General features: G+C 35.1%; 1 protein-coding gene across 1 annotated transcript in view; it reads left to right on the forward strand.

Moving 5' to 3' along the window:
• AGPS (alkylglycerone phosphate synthase) overlaps nt 1-21,738 on the forward strand; it is a 140,990-nt gene that overhangs the window by 11,561 nt on the left and 107,691 nt on the right. The window contains exon 2 of the mRNA XM_046658916.1: nt 16,943-17,032. Coding sequence (XP_046514872.1) covers nt 16,943-17,032 — 90 coding nt within the window. The remainder of the gene's footprint in view (nt 1-16,942; nt 17,033-21,738) is intronic.

A 21,738-nucleotide genomic window follows, 5' to 3' on the forward strand; every position in this document is an offset into this window, starting at 1 on the left:
AGGGGAAACCAAAACATGACCACAGGGACCTTAGGAAACAGTGTTTAAACAGGGCTTGCGTAGGCCCCTGTGGAGATGAAGAGAGAGAGCTGAGGCTACTGGTTGAAATGTGCCAATTTAAACCACTTACCGTTATCAGTAAACAACGTACCCTTAGTCAGATGGCTCATACTTACTGTCTGGGCAGATCCCTCCATGTGAGGTGATACACTTTAAAGATTATACTGTCAGCAGTTTTCTTTTCCTCCAAACATATTATTTAAAAAAAAGTTAAGCATATTGCAAAGTTGAATTTTATAATAAACATTCATATACCAACCACCTAGATTCTACCATTAACATTTTACTTTCTTTTCTTATCACATATCTATCTATTAATCTGTCCTTTTCTCCATCTAGTCTTAGTCTATCTTATTTTTGATGAATTTTAAAGAAAATCGGTAGCTTCATTTTTGAAGTAAAATTTCCAGTGTTAGCTTTCATCATTATTGGGGGAACTTTTAAGTTAATATCTCTAACTGTTCAATCTCTATTTTCATGTTTTTAATTATTGGACATTTCTAGCTTAATGTCTTGGTGTTTTGACATAGTGGTAATCTTCATTTGGAGTAAAATTAAAAAATATAATTTTGAAGTAAAAGGTTCTACTTTTGTTCTTGTATATCATTCTTGATTTCCAGATAGTATTTTGTCTGCTTTGTCTTCACAAAGTATTTGTAGCTTCACAGCATAACGATTAAACTGCTAGTCTGATTTTGGTTTTATTTTCAAGTTCTTACCTGCCATCTGCTATTATTTTCAGAAAGTACATTCAACTCCCTGCCTTCAAATTTTATAAAGTGCTAACCTTTTTTAGAAAGGTATTCTTCTTTTTTAGTATGTGTATTAATTAGGACTTTTGGTTACAAGTATTAATTAATTTGAACTAGGTAAAGCAGAAAAGGAGAGTTTATTACAAGAGTACAGGGACACCAAAGAACCAAAGGACAGGAATGAAGCTTGCTGTTGGCATAGAATTAGAACCAAGAGCCAGAAAGCCATCAGGTTTCCTGCTAGCAGTGCTTCTGGCTAGTATCTGTTGTGTGTTTCTCTAAGCAGATCAGCCTTTTCTGCTCTTCTGTCCAAGTGGTAAAATATGGCCACCCCGAAAAACTATTAGAAATAATCAACAACTACAGCAAAGTAGCAGGGTATAAAATTAACGTGCATAAATCAGTAGCATTTCTATACACTAACAATGAACTAACAGAAAAAGAACTCAAGAACTCAATCCCATTCACAATTGCAACGAAAAGAATAAAATACCTTGGGATAAACTTAACCAAGGAAGTGAAGGATCTATACAATGAAAACTACAAGACTTTCTTGAAAGAAATTGACGATGACATAAAGAGATGGAAAGACATTCCTTGCGCATGGATTGGAAGAATAAACATAGTTAAAATGTCCATACTACCTAAAGCAATATACAGATTCAATGCTATCCCAATCAGAATCCCAAGAACATTCTTCACAGAAGTTGAACAAACAATCCTAAAATTCATATGGGGCAACAAAAGACCGCGAATTGCTAAAGCAATCCTGAGCAAAAACAAAGCCGGCGGAATCACAATCCCCGATTTCAAAACATACTACAAAGCTACAGTGATCAAAACAGCATGGTACTGGTACAAAAACAGGTCCACAGATCAATGGAACAGAATTGAAAGCCCAGAGATAAAACCACACATCTATGGACAGCTAATCTTCGACAAAGGAGCAGAGGGCCTACAATGGAGAAAAGAAAGTCTCTTCAACAAATGGTGCTGGGAAAACTGGACAGCCACATGCAAAAGATTGAAAATTGACCATTCTTTTTCACCACACACCAAAATTAACTCAAAATGGATCAAAGACCTTAAGATTAGGCCTGAGACAATAAGTCTTTTGGAAGAGAATATAGGCAGTACACTCTTTGACATCAGTTTCAAAAGAATCTTTTCGGACACTGTAACTCCTCAGTTGAGGGAAACAATAGAAAGAATAAACAAATGGGACTTCATCAGACTAAAGAGCTTCTTCAAGGCAAGGGAAAACAGGATTGAAACAAAAAAACAGCTCACTAATTGGGAAAAAATATTTACAAGCCACTTATCTGACAAAGGGTTAATCTCCATAATATACAAAGAACTCGCACTGATTAGCAACAAAAAAACAAACAACCCGATCAAAAAATGGGCAGAGGACATGAACAGACATTTCTCAAAAGAAGATATGAATATGGCCAATAGACACATGAAAAGATGTTCATCATCGCTAATCATCAGGGAAATGCAAATCAAAACTACACTAAGATATCACCTTACACCCATTATATTGGCAAAAACATCCAAAACCAAGAGTGACAAATGTTGGAGAGGATGTGGAGAAAAAGGAACCCTCTTACACTGTTGGTGGGAATGCAAACTGGTACAGCCACTATGGAAAACAGTATGGAGATTTCTCAAAAAGTTAAAAATAGAAATACCCTATGACCCAGCCATCCCATTACTAGGTATCTATCCTAAGAACCTGATATCAGAAATCTCAAGAGTCTGTTGCACCCCTATGTTCATCGCAGCATTATTTACAATAGCCAAGATGTGGAACCAGCCTACATGCCCAGAAACTGATGATTGGATAAAGAAGATGTGGTATATATACACAATGGAGTACTATTCAGCCATAAAAAAAGACAAAATTGGCCCATTCACAACAACGTGGATGGACCTTGAGGGTATTATGTTAAGCGAAATAAGCCAGTCAGAGAAAGACGAACTCTATATGACTCCACTCATAGGTGGAAGTTAGTATATTGATAAGGAGATCTGATCGGTGGTTACCAGGGAAAAGTGGGGGTGGGGGGAGGGCACAGAGGGGGAAGTGGTATACCCACAACATGACTAACAAAAAGGTACAACTGAAATCTCACAAGGTTGTAATCTATCATAACATTAATAAAAAAAAAAAAATATGGCCACCCCACTCCTCCAGGATATTCAGCCACTATCGAAGAATAATTGAACCCCCATGTTCCCAAAAGCTGAGTCATGTGTCTGCATTGTTCTAGTCAGCTATTGCCTGGAAAGAAGTGGTGGTGATCTTAGGACAAAAATAGATGCCCAGGCAGCTAAATGAGCTGAACTAACTCTGGCTATCATGCATTGAAAGCTGTCACAGCCAGATCATCTTTTCATCTTTTTTGATGATTCCTTTTCCAGAATCTTGCTCCATGAATTATCCTGTGTATTTTCCTCTTGAGTCTTTTTTCTTTGTTGACTTTTCCTGCTTCTTAAAAGCATGCTCAGGTAACTTTTGAAATTGTTTTCTGCCTTTATTACCCTTTTGAAATGACCCTCTTAAAAGCCATCAATAACCTAATTATAAAATCCTTAGTCATCCTTTTGACCAATTCCCAATTCCTGATGGATATTCTTAGCTCTTTCCTTAGCTCCCATGTTATTACACTATCCTCATTTTCTTCCTACCTTTCTGGCCCTGCCTTGGCTGACTTTTCTTCCTTCTGCTTCCTAAATTTACAAATTCTTAAGATTTTAGTCCTTTCTTCCTTAATAATCTCATCTACTTGGACTATATTGGGTTTTACCATTAGTGGGAGACCTTTTAAATTAATATTTCTAACTCAACCTCCATTTTCATATTTTTAATTATTGGGCATTTCTATCTGAATGTCTTGCTGGTTTCTCCAATCTAGCATACATGTATAAGGTCATTATTTTATCCTTCAATCCCAATACTCTACTATTTCTGTTTACTTCCACCATTGTTTAGACATTCAAGCCCAACATCTCAGCCATAAGGCCTTGCAGAGCTCCATTTCCTCTCCCTATACAGTCTGTTGACAAATCAGATAGATTCTATTGTAATTCTCAAGACACCTTTGTTTTTCTCCCATTGACATCAACCTACATGAAATCTTAATTGTGTTACATCTAGTCTGGTCTCCCTTTCTATATTTTCTCTTCTTCAAGTGATTTGCATTCCATTACCAGACCAATCTTTGTTCAGAGAAAGTGTGAGTACTTGCTGCCTGCTGGTGCTGTGCTAAATTCTAACACTGCAAAATTGATTGACAGTTCAGTGGAGATATGTAGACAGATATATAGAAGATATGATGTAGTAAATGCTATAATCAGTATATACAGAAGGAGCCATAAATTCTTCTTGAGGAAGATAGGAAACACTTTATAGGAAAAGTGACTTTTGGACTGGTTCTTGGTGGATAAGTAGGAGTTCTCTACAGAGATAAGGGCATTTCAGACAGGGGATATATAGCAAAGGCAGGCAGACATAAAAGGGCATGGTGTGTATAAGGAATTATGATAACTTTTAGTGTGGCTGGAAGAATAGGTGTTTTGATTATTGCTCACTATTGATTGTTGAAGTAAAGCTCAATCCCTTTAATTTGGCATTCAAGCCTCTCTGCTGTTTTCCAGGACTTTCTTTGCGCATGCTCTATGCTTCAGCCACTTTGGGCTATTTAATAGCATAGGAAAGTCCTTGTGCTTTTTCTGCCTCTGCTTGATTATTGAATTTCTACCATCCTCCAAAGCAATTGGAAGTTTAGATGCTACCACAGTGAAGCCTTTTTCCTCTTAGCTAGAGATGAACACTAAATTATCTGAGTTCTTGTAATACTTTGTATTCCTTGTGTGGCAATCAATGAGTGTACTGAAGTCATAGCTTGGCAGTTAAGGAATGTTGGAGGCAAAAGATCAACATTTAAACCCTGGTTGTATCATGGTAGGGTTTATGTGATCCTGGACAAGTTACTGCATCTTTCTGAACTTGTTTTCTCATATTTTAAGTGCAGATAATGCCTGTGTCATCAGATTGGTGTGAGAAGGAGATGAAGTGATTGTAAAACCCTTAGCTTTATAGTATTATGCAGTACTATTACTGTTGCCGTAAACTATATGGAAAGGAGTGATATTAATTCAGTGCTTAAATAGTTTCTAAGGTTGGAAACACAGCAAGAAGAGGTACTCAGTGGTGACCATAGCATTTTAATAGTGAGAAGAAATTTCTACTGAATATCACCTTATGTGTTAGGGAGGAAAGGAAGAACCAAAAGAGTGAAGAGCATCAGCAGTTTCTCATACTGCATGGTAGGCTGGTTGTCAGTGTCATGTACACCATCGTCACTGTTTGCTGTTTCTCATTTGTAACTCTTCTCGGTGGCTTTTAGAAGTCATGGCTCACTGCTGCCTCTACTCGGTATGTGTCCTTGGTGACCACATATATTGGAATTTGAATAAACATAGTATCGTGCTAAAGACAAGTTGTTTGATAAATCGTCTTAATTTTTATGCTCTGTAACCCTCTTAACCTGTATAAACTAGGAAAAGTTCCAAACACATCAACTTTCTTGCAATTTGAATTAGAAAATATTATCTCAGTATAGCCCTCATTCCCCCTTCCAGGATAATCCTGTGTAAAAGTTGGGTGTAGACCTGTCTACCCCCCTGTCATGTAACCAGATCTCCATTTCTTGTTACCCCTTTTCCCCCAACCATCTTCCACATGGTGAGTGCCCCTCCTTGGCCTGCTTGATGCCCTGTTTGGCAGGAAAAACTCTGCTCGGGTTCATCTTTTCCTATAGTGCAGTGAGTTTAAAGTTTTTCTTTTTTTTTTTTTTTATTTCCCTCAATTCCTATCCCTCCTGATTTTGAGAAACTGTGGGTGACAGCAGCTTGAATTTAAACTGTTTACATTAAGGCTTTGTATCCCTTTGTGGCTATTCAACAGATGAGGCTTCTGCTCTCAACTTTTCCTCACGTCTTGAGGCATTGTGTGTGGTCTGTGGATGGCTTGCCTCAGAATTTTTTGGAGGCGCTTGTTGCTTGCTTAAAATGTAGATTCTGAGACCCCACCACTAGAGATTCTTTTTCTCTCCCCTCAAACTTTGTGGAGTTCATCTTTTTCTGTGGGTTTGCCAGCAGGAAAGGTAATAATTCCAACTACCTGTCGTTTAAAGTAGAAGGGGCTGCTGCTTATTATTATTATTATCATCATTATTATTGCTATTATTGTTTTAAGTAGAAAAAACACTTGTTACAGCAAGAATGCTATGTATATCAAGCAGGTATGGATTTCAGTCTTGATCTTTTTAGGGTTTTGCCAAAGGTATTGGTTGGCTGTCTCCTGGAGGACAGCTAAGAAAGAGAACTCAGAGGGTAGGTTTCTGAGTTAAAATCACATACATATTTTTGGAGACATTCATATTTTCTTTGTTTTGTTCAGTTTTATAGTTTTTGCAGACATGTAAAGCTGTACCAGAAATGACCTTTGGTCACTTCAGATTGGTCAGTATAATAAGCTTGTGATAGAATTCCTCTTCCAGTTACCAGCAAGCAGCGAGGGAGCAATGAAAGTGAGTTGGCATTTTCCTAGTTGGTGGTAGAGAAAGTCTGGAGTGGGTTACCTAAATTAGATTAGAATGGACAGTGGAGGGAACAAATCATGAAATTTAAAGTGTAGCCCAGGGAGCACAAGTGGTCAAGGGAAGTATACATCCTTGTTCTTTGTCGCTATGACAACTCCGTGATACTGATTTGGATTGTTTTCCTCATTTATGTAGACCAACGCATGAGGGTAACTGATAATATGGTTGTGCCGTTCCAGGCCTTCAGTATGGCAGGTACCAAGCTTGTGTGAGTGTGTATGTGTGTGTACACGTCTGCCTTAGTACAAAATATTTGGAATAGATGCTACTACAAGTGTAAATGCCTAATAGTCTGTATTACCATTTTCAAAGAGATTATTACAACAATAATGAACCTCTAATTTGTAGAATTTGGTAGTGGGTAAAAAGTTTGTGGGTAAGAGAAGGCACCTTAGGAGCCTGCAGAGTAGTGGGTGCCAGATTATTCTGCCAAGGAGTACGGCTGGCCTTTGCCTTATTTGCCTCAGTTGTCTCTTCTTTCCTCTTCTTTGTGCCTCTGTCTAATAAGATTTTTTTTCCCATATCTGTAATTCCTTTTTCTTCCATTTGTTAATTCATAGAAAGTGTAACAGGAATTGGACCTTGAGGACACAATTGTTGACCCTTGAATTCAGGTTTTAAAAAGTTTCTTCAAAGTGCCAGTTTCTTGTAAACTATAAAAAGTTGACTGTAGGAAGTTAAATATGTATTTGATTTGCTGTACGTTTGAAGGTCACTCATTCTTAATGGAATTCTATCATTTAAAAAAAACTAAACTCTTGTAGAGATTGCTAAGAAGCCCAACAATGGGTTTTATAACAAACCATCATGGGATTTCTGTATATATGTGAAAGAGAATTGTTATGTTGGAACAGAAAGAAACTGCACTGAGATTCAAGGGCTGAGCTGCATATTTGCTTCAGGTTCAGAGTTGTGATAATCATACTTTTTTAGTTCATGGCATTTGTCTATGAACAAATGCGAGGCCTGTCTTAGTTTTATTTTCTTCCGTCTCTGGTTCCTAATCCCATCTGCCTCCTGCCATGGGCATCCATGAATATTCTTGAATAAGTGCATATGTGTTTTGTAAAATATGCGTGTTATTTAGTATGTGTATTTTTAATTTGCTTAAGTGGTATTACGCTATAGATCTTATTGTTTCTCCTTTTGTGTTTACCACTGTTTAAAAAAAATCTCTTCATGTTTTGTGTATATACCCATCTACCTCACTGCTTCTGATTGCTGCATAGTATTTCGTGGAATTTACTTACCACTTACCCATTCTTCTAGTGATGCCTCCAGCTACTCTTACAAACAATGCTTCAGAGAGTATATCAAACATGTTCTCTTATGGAACCATATGTGAATTTCTCCCGAATAGACATCCAGGGGTTGTATAGCTGGGTCAAAGAAATGCTGTTAGCTTTGGGTCTGCCGGTGGCGCAGTGGTTAAGTGTGCACATCCCGCTTCAGTGGCATGGGGTTCCCTGGGTCGGATCCGGGGTGCAGACCTACCCACTACTTGTCAAGCTATGCTGTGGTGGGCATCCCACATATAAAGTAGAGGAAGATGGGCACGGATGTTAGCTCAGGGCCTGTCTTCCTCAGCAAAAAGAGGAGGATTGGCAGCAGATGTTAGCTCAGGGCTAATTTTCCTCAAAAAAAAGGCTTTACCTTTGAAAATTTAGCACGTGATTGCGCTGTGGAGTGACTTAGCCAGTAGTGCATATGGGTTCCTCCTCTCTGTGTTCTTACTAACAACTTTCTGTGTCTTAATTCTTATGTTTAATCTATTTTATACTATCACATTGGAAAAAATTAGAAAGTTCATTAATAATTTATTACATGGAAGGGCCAAATTTTCATTATGGCAACTAGAATTTTAAAACTTACAATGGGGATATTGAGGAAACATTGAAATTCAGTGCGTCACATGATAATGCCCAGGTTTTGCAAGGAGAAGGCTCACTGTCTCACTGTCTTGAGGGCAGAGATATTATCTTGTTGACCTTTCCAGAAACCTGATTTTGTCAGAGTCTTAGAGTCAGTCATATTTAGGTAGGCTGACTCGTGTTAACTAATCTCATTAGTGACCAAAGTTAATTAGAATGCCAAGAGACTAATTCAGGATGAAAAAAAAAATTGTCAAGCCTCCTGGCCATTTCAGTTGGCCATGTTTTCTCTGTTGGAAATGAAGTATAATTAGAAGTAGCTTGGTGAGTTTTAATCAGGGCAGGAGGAAATAGTCTATGATTCAGATGTTTAATGGTGTCAAGCTATCAAAGCCTGATGGCATTTATCTACTTTTTAAGTCAAATGTTTTAACAATCTTGGAACTGTGAGATTTGTAACAGTGTTAATTAAGTGGTGATAATCAATCCATGTCTTTTTTTTCTATTAATTTAACTTTATTTTTTTGGCTGTGTAACATTAATTATATATATTTTTTATTGAGGTAACATTGGTTTATAACATTATATAAATTTCGGGTGTACATCATTGTGTTTTGACTTCTGTATAGACTATATTGCGTTCACCACCAAAAGTCTAGTTTCCATCCATCAGTGTACAAATGTCCCCTTTACCCCTTTTGCCCTCCCCCTCCCCCTCTTCCCCTCTGGTAACCACCAATCTCTTCTCTGAATCTATGTGTTTATTTGTTGTTTTTGTAGTAGTTTTTTAATCTGCCACATGAGTGAAATCATATGGTATTTGTTTTTCTCTCGACTTATTTTGCTTAGCATAATACCCTCAGGGTCCATCTGTGTTGTCCCAAGTGGCAAGATTTCATATTTTTTTATGGCTGAGTAGTAGTCCAATGTGTATATATATGCCACATCTTCTTTACCCATTCATCCATCAGTGGGCACTTAGGTTGTTTCCAAGGCTCGGCTATTGTAAATAATGCTGCAGTGAACATAGGGGTACATATATCTTTTCGAATTAGTGTTTTCGTGTTCTTTGGGTAAGTACCCAGCAGTGGAATAGCTAGACTGTATGGTATTTCTATTTTTAATCTTTTGAGGAATCTCCATACTGTTTGCCATAGTGGCTACATTATTCTACATTCCTTCCAGCGTTATAGGAGGGTTCCCTTTTCTCCACATCCTCTCAACATTTGTTATTTGTTGTCTGTTTAATAATAGCCTTTCTTACGGGCATGCGGTGATGTCTCATTGTGGTTTTGATTTGCATTTTCCTAATAATTAGTGATGTTGCATGTCTTTGTATGTGCTTGTTGGCCATGTGTATATCTTTGGAAAAATGTTCAGATCCTCTGTTCATTTTTTAATCAGGTTGTTTTTTGTTGTTAGTTATATGAGTTCTGTATATGTTTTGGATGTTAACCCCTTATTGGGTATCTGATTTGTGAATATCTTCTCCCAATTGGTAGATTGTCCTTTTGTTTTGTTGATTGTTTCCTTTGCTGTGCAGAAGCATTCTAGTTTGATGTAGTCTCATTTGTTTATTTTTTGTTGTTGTCATTTCTCTTGCCTGAGGAGACCTATCCAAAAAGATATTGCTAAGAACAATGTCAAAGAGCATATTGCCTATGTGTTTTTGTAGGAGTTTTATGATTTCAGGTCTTACATTCAAGTCTTTAATCCATTTTGAATTAATTTTTGTGTATGGTGTAAGATAATGGTCTGCTTTCATTCTTTTGCATGTGGCTGTCCAATTTTCCCAGCACCATTTATTGAAGAGGCTTTCCTTTCTCCATTGTGTGTTCTTAGCTACTTTGTCAAAAATTAGCTGTCCATAAATGTGTGGGTTTGTTTTTGGGCTCTCAATTCTGTTCCATTGATCTGTGTGTCTGTTTTTGTACCAGTACCATGCAGCTTTGATTACCATAGCTTTGTAGTATATTTTGAAATCAGGGCATATGATGTCTCCAGCTTTGTTCTTTTTTCTCAAGATTACTTTGGCTATTTGGGGTCTTTTATTGTTCCATATAAATTTTAGGATTCTTTGTTTTGTTTCTGTGAAAAATGTCCTTGGAACTTTGATAAAGATTGCATCGAATTTGTAGATTGCTTTAGGTAACAGGGACATTTTAACTATGTTAATTCTTCCAATCCATGAGCATGGGAAATCTTTCCATTTCTTTTATGTCTTCTCTGATTTCTTTCAACAGTGTCTTCTAGTTTTCAGTGTATAGGTCTTTTACCTCCTTGGTGAAATTTATTCCTAGGTATTTTATTCTTTTTGTTGAAATTGTAAATGGGATTGTCTTCTTGATATCTGTTTCTGCTATTTTGTTGTTAGTGTATAGAAATGCAACTGATTTTTGTATGTTGATTTTGTACCCTGCAATTTTACTGTGTGTGTTTATTACTTTTAGTCGTTTTCTAGTGGATTCTTTAGAGTTTTCTATATATAAAATCATGTCATCCACAAATTGTGACAGTTTTACTTCTTCCTTTCCAATTTGGATCCCTTTTGTTTCATCTTATTGCCTAATTCTTCTGGCGAAGACTTCCAATCCTATGTTAAATAAGAGTGGCAAGAGTGGACATTCTTATTTTGTTCCTGTTCTTAGAGGAATAGCTTTCAGTTTTTCACCATTGAATATGATGTTAACTCTGGCTTTGTCACGTATGGCCTTTATTACACTGAGATACTTTCCTTCTATACCCATTTTATTTAGAGTTTTTATCATAAACGGATGCTGAATCTTGTCCAGTGCTTTCTCTGCATCTATTGAGATGATCATGTGATTTTTATTCTTTGTTTTGTTAATGTGGTATATCACATTGATTGATTTGCAGATATTGAACCACCTTTGCATTCATGGAATAATTCCCACTTGATTGTGGTGTATGATCATTTTAATGTATTGCTGTATTCAATTTGCTAGTATTTTGCTAAGCATTTTTGTATCTATGTTCATCAGCAATATTAGTCTTTAATTTTCTTTCTTTCTTTTTTTTTTGCTGAGGAAGATTCACCTTGAACTAACATCTATTGCCAATGTTCTTGTTTTTACTTGAGGAAAATAAATTGTCCCTGAGCTAACATCTGTTCCAGTCTTCCTCTATTTTGTATATGGGTTGCTGCCACAACATGGCCGCCAACAGGTGGTGTAGGTCCATGCCCAGGAACTGAACCTGAGCTGCCAAAGCGGAGTGCACCAAACTTAACCACTAGGCCACGGGCCAGCCCCCTGTGATTTTCTTTTTTGCGTGTTGTCCTTGTCTAGTTTTGGTATCAGGCTAATATTGGCCTCATAAAATGAGTTAGAAAGTATCCCATCTTCTTCAAGTTTTTCAAAGAGTTTGAGAAGGATAGGTATTAAATCGTTGAATGTTTGGTAGAATTCACCAGGGAAGCTGTCTGGTCCTGGACGTTTGTCTTTTGGGAGGTTTCTGATTGCTGTTTCAATCTTATCTATGTCTTCTATTTGCTTTTTCCCTATTCTTTTTTGTAAAGGGACTTTCTCTTATAGTACACATAGATTATTGAGCTTATAACTGAGCTATTTAGATTAACTAAACTACTTGAAAGGCAATTAGTTGCACTGTTAGATTGAGGCAGTAAGCATTATAAATAGTTTTATAGGAAATTTGCTATTGAGTTTTTAGAAATAATTTTGTAGGACTTGTAGACTCAAGGTGAACATGGTTTTAAATTTATTTTAAAGCATATATCTTTTAAATTAAATTTAGAATTAAGTAGTATTCTATAGTTTTCTTCCCTCATTGGGCCTTTATATATATGTATATATATTTTTTAAGATTGGCACCTGAGCTAACAACTGTTGCCAGTGTTTTTTTTTTCTGCTTTATCTCCCCAAACCCCCCGTACGCAGTTATATATCTTAGTTGCAGGTCCTTCTAGTTGTGGGATGTGGGACGCTGCCTCAATGTGGCCTGATGAGTGGTGCCACGTCCTTGCCCAGGATCCGAACCCTGGGCCGCCGCAGTGGAGCACGCAAACTTAACCACTTGGTCATGGAACTGGCCCCTGGGCCTTTATATTTTTAGTGGGCATGCAGCTTCAATATTTTCTTTTAAATAAAAGAAGCCGGTAGGAATATTATTTCATTTATAGGACTTTTTGAAGTATATCTTTTCAGAGATATATCTGTTTTATTGATCAAATCTTGGTATCTCTCTCATCACTTTTATTTTTACTTTCATGATTTCCTTTAGGTTATCTTGGTCTTGAAATAATTAAGCATACAACTGGATAATAAAGATTTTAATTAGCACAAAAAAATCCTTGAAAGGGCTTTTATTTTTAACTTCTACATATTGTACTACATATGGAATTAATTTGAATTTAGCTGATACTGAGGTTGGTTAGTTAGAAATCCAGCATTGGAGCTTAAATTTCATTCTTTACTTTTTGTTTTTCAAAAGCTCTGAGATCATATGATCTTTTTCTCATTGTTTAAATTGAAAAAGAGGTAAAAATTTGGTTTTCATCTGAACTGATTAGTGAAGTATCTTTTATTTAGAATTTCAATTATTGGAACTATGTTTGAAAAATTTTTTTTTTTAGTTATCAGCTAGCTGAATTATTGCTAACCCCAGATAAAAGTAGGTTAAAGCATATTTTCTTTTTCCTGATTTTCTAATGGAAAATGTCAGTATTAGGAATAATAATGGTAGAAACCGTGCATTTATATCAGGATGCTTGCAATTTATTAGTGTTAGAGGAATAGTAATCTGACTATTAATCTATGTATGTACAGAGACTTAAAAGTGAAAATTTCCCATTTTAAGAATAAAGAAAGGTAGTCTGTATGGTTTTCATAAAAATAATGCTAAATCTAAATATTTCAGTTAAAAATTGTGCAAACTACAGCACTGGGAAATGCAAAATAAAGACTGTGCGTGTCATGGGAGAATGCTGCCACCTTGTGTATATGTGATGCTATTTTATGTCTCCATTTTCTTTTGTTAGGACCAGCTAATACAGCGTGTTTTTTTACTGTTTGATGCTGTGGTCAGATGTGTAAATTTGTTTTACTTTTTCATGTGGTAAAATCAAATCAACTTTTCTTTTTTCTTGCTGGGAGGAGGTGTCTCGTATTTTGAAAACATTAAATCTGGTGTAGTAGCTCTAAGAATTGGAAAGTCTGAGAGATCAGTCTGCTTAATTGATCTCTGGGGTTAGTTGACAATTGAATTCTTTTATTTGAATCTTATGGAAATTTGGTGATTCTTTGATCTTCATTTCAGTGCTTGCAGTACTTTGGGATCATTATTCTGAAGGGCAGAATTCGTTATACTATAGATAGAGGAAGTACAGGGCATTGGGCTTACCGACACAACCATATTTCTTGATTTTTAAATGTTTCCTTTTAGGTCAAGTGCAGAAGAATAACTATAATAATAACATGTAATAGTGCTTTGAAAAATGTTTGTGTGATGAAAAAAAGGATTTCTTTAAATCATTTTGATTACCTAAGGGCGTGACTTAGTGGGTTTCAGCTATTACCTCTCTCAACAGGAAGAATCCTGAGACTGGGAGTTTGCCTTCTGATGCTCACAACTAGCTTAGTGATGTAATCATTACTGCTTCTCTGGGCACAAGTTTCTTCATCTGAAAAATGAGCAGTTGAACTCGGTGCCGTCTAAGGACCTTTTTAGCTTTAGAGTTCTAGGACTGCGTAAAGTTTTGCTCCAGTTTTTAGTGCTATAAGGCCCTACAGTGTACTCTTACTCTTCAGTGTACTCATTACTCTTATTTTCTATACAAGAAGTTATTTTAAAGTTTAATGTAATCACATAGTTGTGTTTACTCTCATAGAATATATTAGTAATTTTAGAGGATACACGTGTATAAGAGTTTAAAATCAGAAGCCTAGGAAATTTGCCTACTTTTTTTTAAAGATTGATACCTGAGCTAACAACTGTTGCCAGTCCTTTTTTTTTTTCTTTTCCTCCCCAAATCCCCCTGGTACATAGTTGTATATTCCAGCTGTGGGTCCCTCTAGTTGTGGCATGTGGGATGCTGCCTCAGCATGGCCTGATGAGCGGAGCCATGTCCACCGAAGTGGAACGCGCGAACTTAACCATTTGGCAATGGGGTGGCCCCTGCCTACATTTTTTGTTAAGGCTTGAAGGAGTACTTGAAGATTGGTTTTGGAGTAACCTAGATTTTAATTATATGCCATTTAAGCAACATGATACTTTTGTGGGGACACAAATGCAGTCCAAATGCCTACATTTCAACTTCTGTCAAGGCTCCAAAAGCTGGTGTAAATATGGTAAGGCCCATATCATAGGCAGAACTTTATGATTGAGATGAAAAGAGAAAAAGTTACCTTAGTCTGCACTTGAAAACCTGGAAGTTTTTGGGATATTACTCAACTGAGAATTTAAGGCCAAAGATTCTTTAATTTGTAAATCTCACCATTTTTTAGTATACAGTGGTAGATATTTTCTGCTTACCTTGACTCATTTTTCTCACAAAGTGCTAAAAGTAAATACATATAATGAGATTTAGCTTTTTACTTTGAGGCCACCTGGGAATAATTTTTCAAAATTCTAGGCATAATTTTAAGGAAAATGATTCTCATTGTTAAGCTGTGTAAAAATGCCAAGTTCAACATCTGTACTGAAATAATCTCCCAGTACCTAGTGGTAGTAATACCAAGATATTGGTGTTTTTTACATTTATTTTGTGTAACACCAAACGACTATTTTATAGAGTACAGACTTCATGACAAATGTTTAAATTCACTATCTAATAAAATGCATTTCACATACAAAAATTTATGTACATATTATAAAACATTAAGTAAAGATATTAATTAAAATGTACATATTATCCTTCTAATGTAAATTATTATAGAAATATAATAAAAATAAAATATTAAGTAAATTATACTTCATAAAAGAGAAGAGAATATAATCATGAAAAAAGCAAAGTGTATCATTACCTAATCTTTTTTAGAAAGTGTAATCTTAAGAAAACAAATGTGTCAATGGTGACATTATTCATGACGTTTTTCTATAGAGATTTTTCCAAAAGCTTTCTTCCAAAACCTCCCTCTGCAGTGAGGTAGGAATGTGAAATCAGAAGAAAATATTGGATAATAGTTTATAACAGGCTCATCTACAAATCCAGTCTCTGGATTGATACTCTTGAGATATTTTTTGAGCAGTTTTTATTGATAGCAAACTAATTTTAAAGAGAGTATTCCTAGTTTCTTTTTCTTAATTTTGTGTATAGATGGAGAGTTCAGTACACAATTAATGACCTGTATTTGGTTCAGTTGTATTGTATTAGTATTCTACTTATTTGAAAAAGCCTTAGAACTGGATGAAGAGTTATGATTGTAATGAAAAAATTTGCTTGTCAATTGTCATTTTCTTCTTCTTTGAGAATTATGGAGAATTAGAATGCTTTCTCAGTATATCTTTGTTTATTTTGAAATAAAAAAATTTAGATATAATTGACATGTAACATTATATTAGTTTGATGTACAACATAATGATTTGCTATTTGTATATATTGTGAAATGATCACCACAATAAGTCTGGTTAACATCGATCACCACACATAGTTACAAATTTTTTTCTTGTGATGTATTTTCAAATTTTAATACAGTAAATAACCTTTTTTTCTTTTAAGTGTATTCGTCATAAACTGAATAATTGAATTTTCACTAAGAAGATTCACCATCACTTTATTTAGATAGAATATCACAGATATTTTAGGACACCACGCTAAAACACGTAATAAATGCTGACACGACACTTAGATGTGTTTGCTTATTGTGTTCTGCATGGACCCAAACCTATCTGTTCTTGTGTAATGTGCAAAATTGTTTGAGTGAGTCATTGATTTTGATGAAAATGACTTTTAGGACTATGAAATACTGGTGTTTTGGAAATTAAAAATAGCATATTGTTTTGGAATACTGAAAACTGTTGTAGTCATTATTATGCTAATGTTAATATGTAGGTCAAGGTAGAGATTAGTAGTTACATGGAAGTTAAAGGATTTAGAATGTTTGTAAACTGAGTACTCAGATTTTTAATCTACTATATTAAAAGTATCTACTATTACTAGAGTCATTACTAGTGAACCTCTTTTATAAATTGGTCTTTTTCATCATAGCAGAAGATTAATAATTGTGATTTTTTTCTGATATATACAAAAATTTGTTTTCTATTCAAGTGAATTTATTTTAATTGCATAGTTTTTAAGGCCATCTTACAATGTAAACTCAATAACATGTACAAAATAAAACATTCATACTTTAAGCATGTTTTTCTCCTTTGTTCTTCTTCCTTTTTCCTTTGAATGCATTAAATTTAGTGGTTGTAGCCCTTTGTGAAGCAGGTGCTGCTTTAGAAATATTGATACAGACATTTTGATATGTATTTATTTTGTTTAAACTAATATAATATTAGTGGGATAAGGTCTTTTAAATGATTGTGAATGTTAGTAAATGATACACTGTTCAGTTTTGAGATGTTTAACATAGGTCTTATTTATTTATTTTTTTCTTCTTATTAGGCAAGAAATTATGAAATGGAATGGATGGGGATATAATGATTCCAAGTTCTTCTTCAATAAGAAAGGCCAGATTGAGTTGAGTGGGAAAAGGTAACTCTGGTTTATTTTTTTCTTTCATTCCTTTTTTTCTCTTTCTTTCTATGAAATATCTTAAACATAAGTAACAAACGTAACATGTTAAATAATAGATACACATAAAAATAGAGAGGATAATATAATGACTCCTCCTTCTATTTGTTATCAGCATTTTACCATAATTGCTTTTTTTCTGTAGTATTTTAGATTCTGACATTGTTGTGTCACTTCTAAAATTTACATATGTATCCTTTAAAAACTAAAGACTTAATGTAACAAATCATATGATACCATTATCGTACTCCCTAAAATTACAGAAATTTTATAGTATCTGATTATGCAGTCCACATTCACATTTTCCCATTTGTGTCAAAAATGGTGTTTTATAGGTAATTTGTTTGAAGCAGGATCCTAAAAGGTCTATAGTCACCCCACCACCCAATCCCCATGCCACTCTCTCATTCAAAGTAACTCCATTTTTAAGACTGAGAATTTACATTTGGCGTGGGTTATTATGGAAGGTGAACAATTTTAGGTCTGTGTGACTATAAATAGTATTTTTAAAATGAGTTTTCTGAGATATATTAAGGAAGATGTGATGAAGAAAGATCAGTCATTTGTGATAGCTTTCACATTCCTGAAATGTTTTTGGTAATGTGTTGATGAGAATTCTAAAGATAGTTTGTATTGTTGCTGTTCCAGATGCGGACAGAATTGTAAAATGAGTTCTTAGTTGAGTTTAAGCAACACTGACCCTGCCAAAGCTGGTGTTTGTCTATTGAATTTTGATATGACTTTTGAATGGACAGTGAGTACACTATGTAATATTTGAATGCTGGCTCCAAAAACTAAATTAAAAATTGAGACTAGGTAAAAAATTGGATCAGATATATTATGATTATGTTCCAGTATTGCACTTTGACTTAATATCTATTGGGCTTTAATATGCTTAGGTTAATATCTTTTAAACTTTATGGTATGTCAATATATTGAAATAGCAGCAAGAAAAGTCTTATTCTTTTAGAGAAATTCTTGTTCTTTGCAACATAATCATTCCATTTTTCTGATTAATGTATGCTCTACCTGAAACAAAACCTCAGGAGTCGTAATTAGGAACTAATTTTAATGAAGATGTGAAGATGTGCATTTGATGTTTGCTTTTTAATAGGAAAAATAAATATTATCTGCCTTCTCATTCCCATCCTTAAGTGTGGCTAGACAGCATGTTGGTGGAGGCTTAGTTGAGAAATCATGAAATTCAAGTAGAAGGAAATTTTGGAGAAAATTAAATTTACCAGTGTTCTAAATGTTAAGTGTTTTATGTTTCAAATAGAATAATGTTTAATACCGTAGAAACTTATCTATGTAGAGATTGGCTTTACAAAATCTTCCGGGGGAAAAAGTGCATCTTCTGAACTTAGAAACCAACTTCCTCTCCTCTCAGATACTATCTTCGTTTCTCTCTACAGCATCTTTCTTTTATGGGAGAGGGCAAATAGTCGCTTGTACTTTAGCACAGTGCCATTGAAAGCATGAGACACCTGCTGTCTTCTCTAGAGTACTATAGGCTAGGTAGTGGTTTATGTTAGAAATGTATGTGTGTGGAATGAATGATTAGTCACAGAATTTATCACAACTGATTATACCTTAGTGGTCTCATGGGTTCAGAATCTGGTTCTTGGGTGTTCTGGCACTGATGTGTTGGTTTTCCCGGAGAGGATCAGGTTATAGGGGTCCTCCACATGCCACACTCATAAGATACTCACTTAAAGAAATTAGAACCCCTGTGTATTCATTTATGGTTAGATTATTCCTTTTTCAGTGTATAGTACACTTGTTAATGCGCTTCCTGATATTAAGATATGTAGAAAACAAAATTTATAATTCAGGTGTGGTTTGGAGAGCATAAATTCAGAGCAAAGGGGATTCAGTGGTCTTGAGAGAGGTTTTTATCGAGATTGTAATAGAACCAGAGAATTTATCTGCTGGTGTTAGACATTGGAAGATTGCTGCTGCTGCCACTCTTAACGGAATGGATTCCTTAAAGGCCTCATTTTTTTGCATCGTTGCCTCTAGAGTCTAAGCCCAGTGGGGAAAGTGGGAAGAGAATGGGGGCACATCTGACTGGCAGAGCCTGCAAGGAAAACCAAGAAAGTGGATGTTGGGCACATTTGATTTAGTGGAAGGTAGCCTTTGCTTCCCATGGAGACTCATCCAGAGGGCAATTCTCTAAACACAGAAATGTAACTTAGATGCGCTAGCATTAAGTATGTGCTAATAAACTACTTAAGAACTAAAACCAAATGACTAAATAATATTCAGTTCCCATTTTGGTACTTCCAGAAGCACCATTACCTTATCACAGACAAGATAATAAATAGGATTGAATTCGATCATAGTTTTCTCTATATCTAGTCTAGTTTCCTAGGGACAACAGTTGAGTTAGTAGGTTTCTCTGATTTTTATCAGAAAACATTTACAAATATTACTTAAGGTAATAATAGTTATTGAGTGCCTACTGAGTTATCTTAACCCCTAGCTGGGTAGTAATATTTTCTTAAAAATAATCAGGAGATTGAGAATGAGAGAGGTTAAATAGCTTCCTCGAGGTACCTGCTCAGTGGGAAATTGGGGTTAAAAACTTAAGTGTTTTTAAGCTTCATTCTTGGGCTGTTTCTATTATACTGTGCTTGAGGTACTTCTAAAGGTTACCATACTCATCCGTTGTATTGATCTTGTTCTCTCTCCAAACTCTGGGAGGACTTTACATTTCTACACTATATACATCAGCACAGTAGTTACTCATTGTAAAAAGTTATCCTGTGACAAAAATTCCTGTTGTTCCAGTGAAAGACGGTGGGCAGAAGCATAAGAAAGTTGTGATATTCCTAAAAGAGAAAATGGAATTTGTGACTAGAAAGGATGAGTACAAGAAAATACTAATTTGGCTGAACAGTATTAATTCACCCTTTTGCGTTAATAATATTAGATTGTAAGGGCAGTTTTTGAAATTCTTTGTAAAGATTTTCTATTCTTGCGTTGTAGAGGACTGAACAAATACAAACCCTTTGCTCTCTATAACCACATAGAAAACGTAGATAAAATACCACAAGAAAGAAATATAACAGAGCTGGAAAGAAAGAAAGGGAAATCTTTAGGTATCAGAAACTCAGAGTAACTTTCAATGAAAATTCATGGAGGTTCCCTTAATTCTCATGCAAAGAACATTGACAAGGTGGGAAATTTTTATAAGCAAATGTTGATTATATATATTTTTGAGAGGGTAACTTTGACATTTTAAACTTAGCCATTAAATTAGAAGCAATTATTATATGCTATTACAGATCTTAGGGGAAAATCAGAAGTTTTGTCCTGAACATACTCTGTATTTTGAACAGATATGTAATTTGTCAGTTTATAAATCCCTAGGTTTATAATCTTGCCATTCTTATTCTTTCTAGATATAGATGAATTGAGTCCTCCTGGGTTTAAACAGAGAAGGCAGGTATTTCAGAGCTAGTGCTATAGATTTCTGTAAACTAAAACTTTTGAAAAATGTCATTGTTCTTTGACTTTAAAGGTATTACACATTAATTGGTGCTTACAAAGCACAAGTTAGTGTTTAAATGGAGAGAATTTGTTTGGGTTTGTTGTACTTTATGTTTTCAGTGGCATAATTTTTCATTAAAGTTTTATTGCAACTGTGGAACTCACTCTGAGGATAGATGGTTGCTTCTACTAATATTTTGCTGCCTCTGTGCACTGCCCCAGAGTGAGAGTCACTTTATCTTTAGTCACTGTAGATCCTGACCTGCACTTCCTTCTTGGATATGTATGTCCACAGAGTTTTCTTTCCATATAGAGTGATTTCATTGGTCTTGAAAGCTTGTTCTGGTACTATACCTTCCACCATATAATCTACTTCAGTCCTAAGGAAAGGTGGTATTTTACAACAAAAACCGTTTCTTAAAGTTCTCGAACAAATTCTTCAGTCATGGTAAAGATCCATTCAGTTGTCACCCTGTTTCAACAATTGTTATAGGTTCTTGGCTTTCCTCATCACATTTCTGGTAAAAGTTGCATGTTTCCTGCTCATATGTTCACCCTACAAATTAAATGTCTTTGCAGCTTTGACTAACTAGAGTTGTAAGTTTTCTTAAGAACAAAAGTCATATTGTCATACCAATTCTGTATGTCCTGCAGTGCTTAGTACAGTCTTATGAATTTTAAATAAATGCTTGTTTATAGTTTTGAATGTAAATCCAAATCATTTTACTGTAATAATCAAGTCATTCTGTAGCTGTTTCTGAAGTTAAATATCTCTAATTCCTTTAACTTTTCTTATAATGTTTCTTTTCTGTTCATTTACTTCTTTGACTTCAAAGGTATCACTTTTACTTCATGATATTTTGTGAGATTTTTGGAGCCCTTGGCCGTATGCTAGGCTTTATGATTTTTAAATCAGGCTTCCTTGTTTTTCAAATCCCAGGGCATTGGATGCAAGAAAAAGTAGAGCTGAAAAGCTTACATTCTGACATGGAACTCTTTTTGAACTGTGTAAGTTTGGTGCTGGAACTGTAGATAATGGAGCAAAGTTTTCAATCCAAGGTTCTGCCAAGCAAGACATTTCTTCCTAGTCTGAAATATGTGCATTCAGATGTGAGATGTACTGGCTTTATCTTAGTGGCAGAATGTAGTTTTAAATATTATACATGAGAGTA

The sequence above is a fragment of the Equus quagga genome, chromosome 4, assembly GCF_021613505.1.
Source record: "Equus quagga isolate Etosha38 chromosome 4, UCLA_HA_Equagga_1.0, whole genome shotgun sequence".
Lineage (NCBI taxonomy): Eukaryota > Metazoa > Chordata > Mammalia > Perissodactyla > Equidae > Equus > Equus quagga.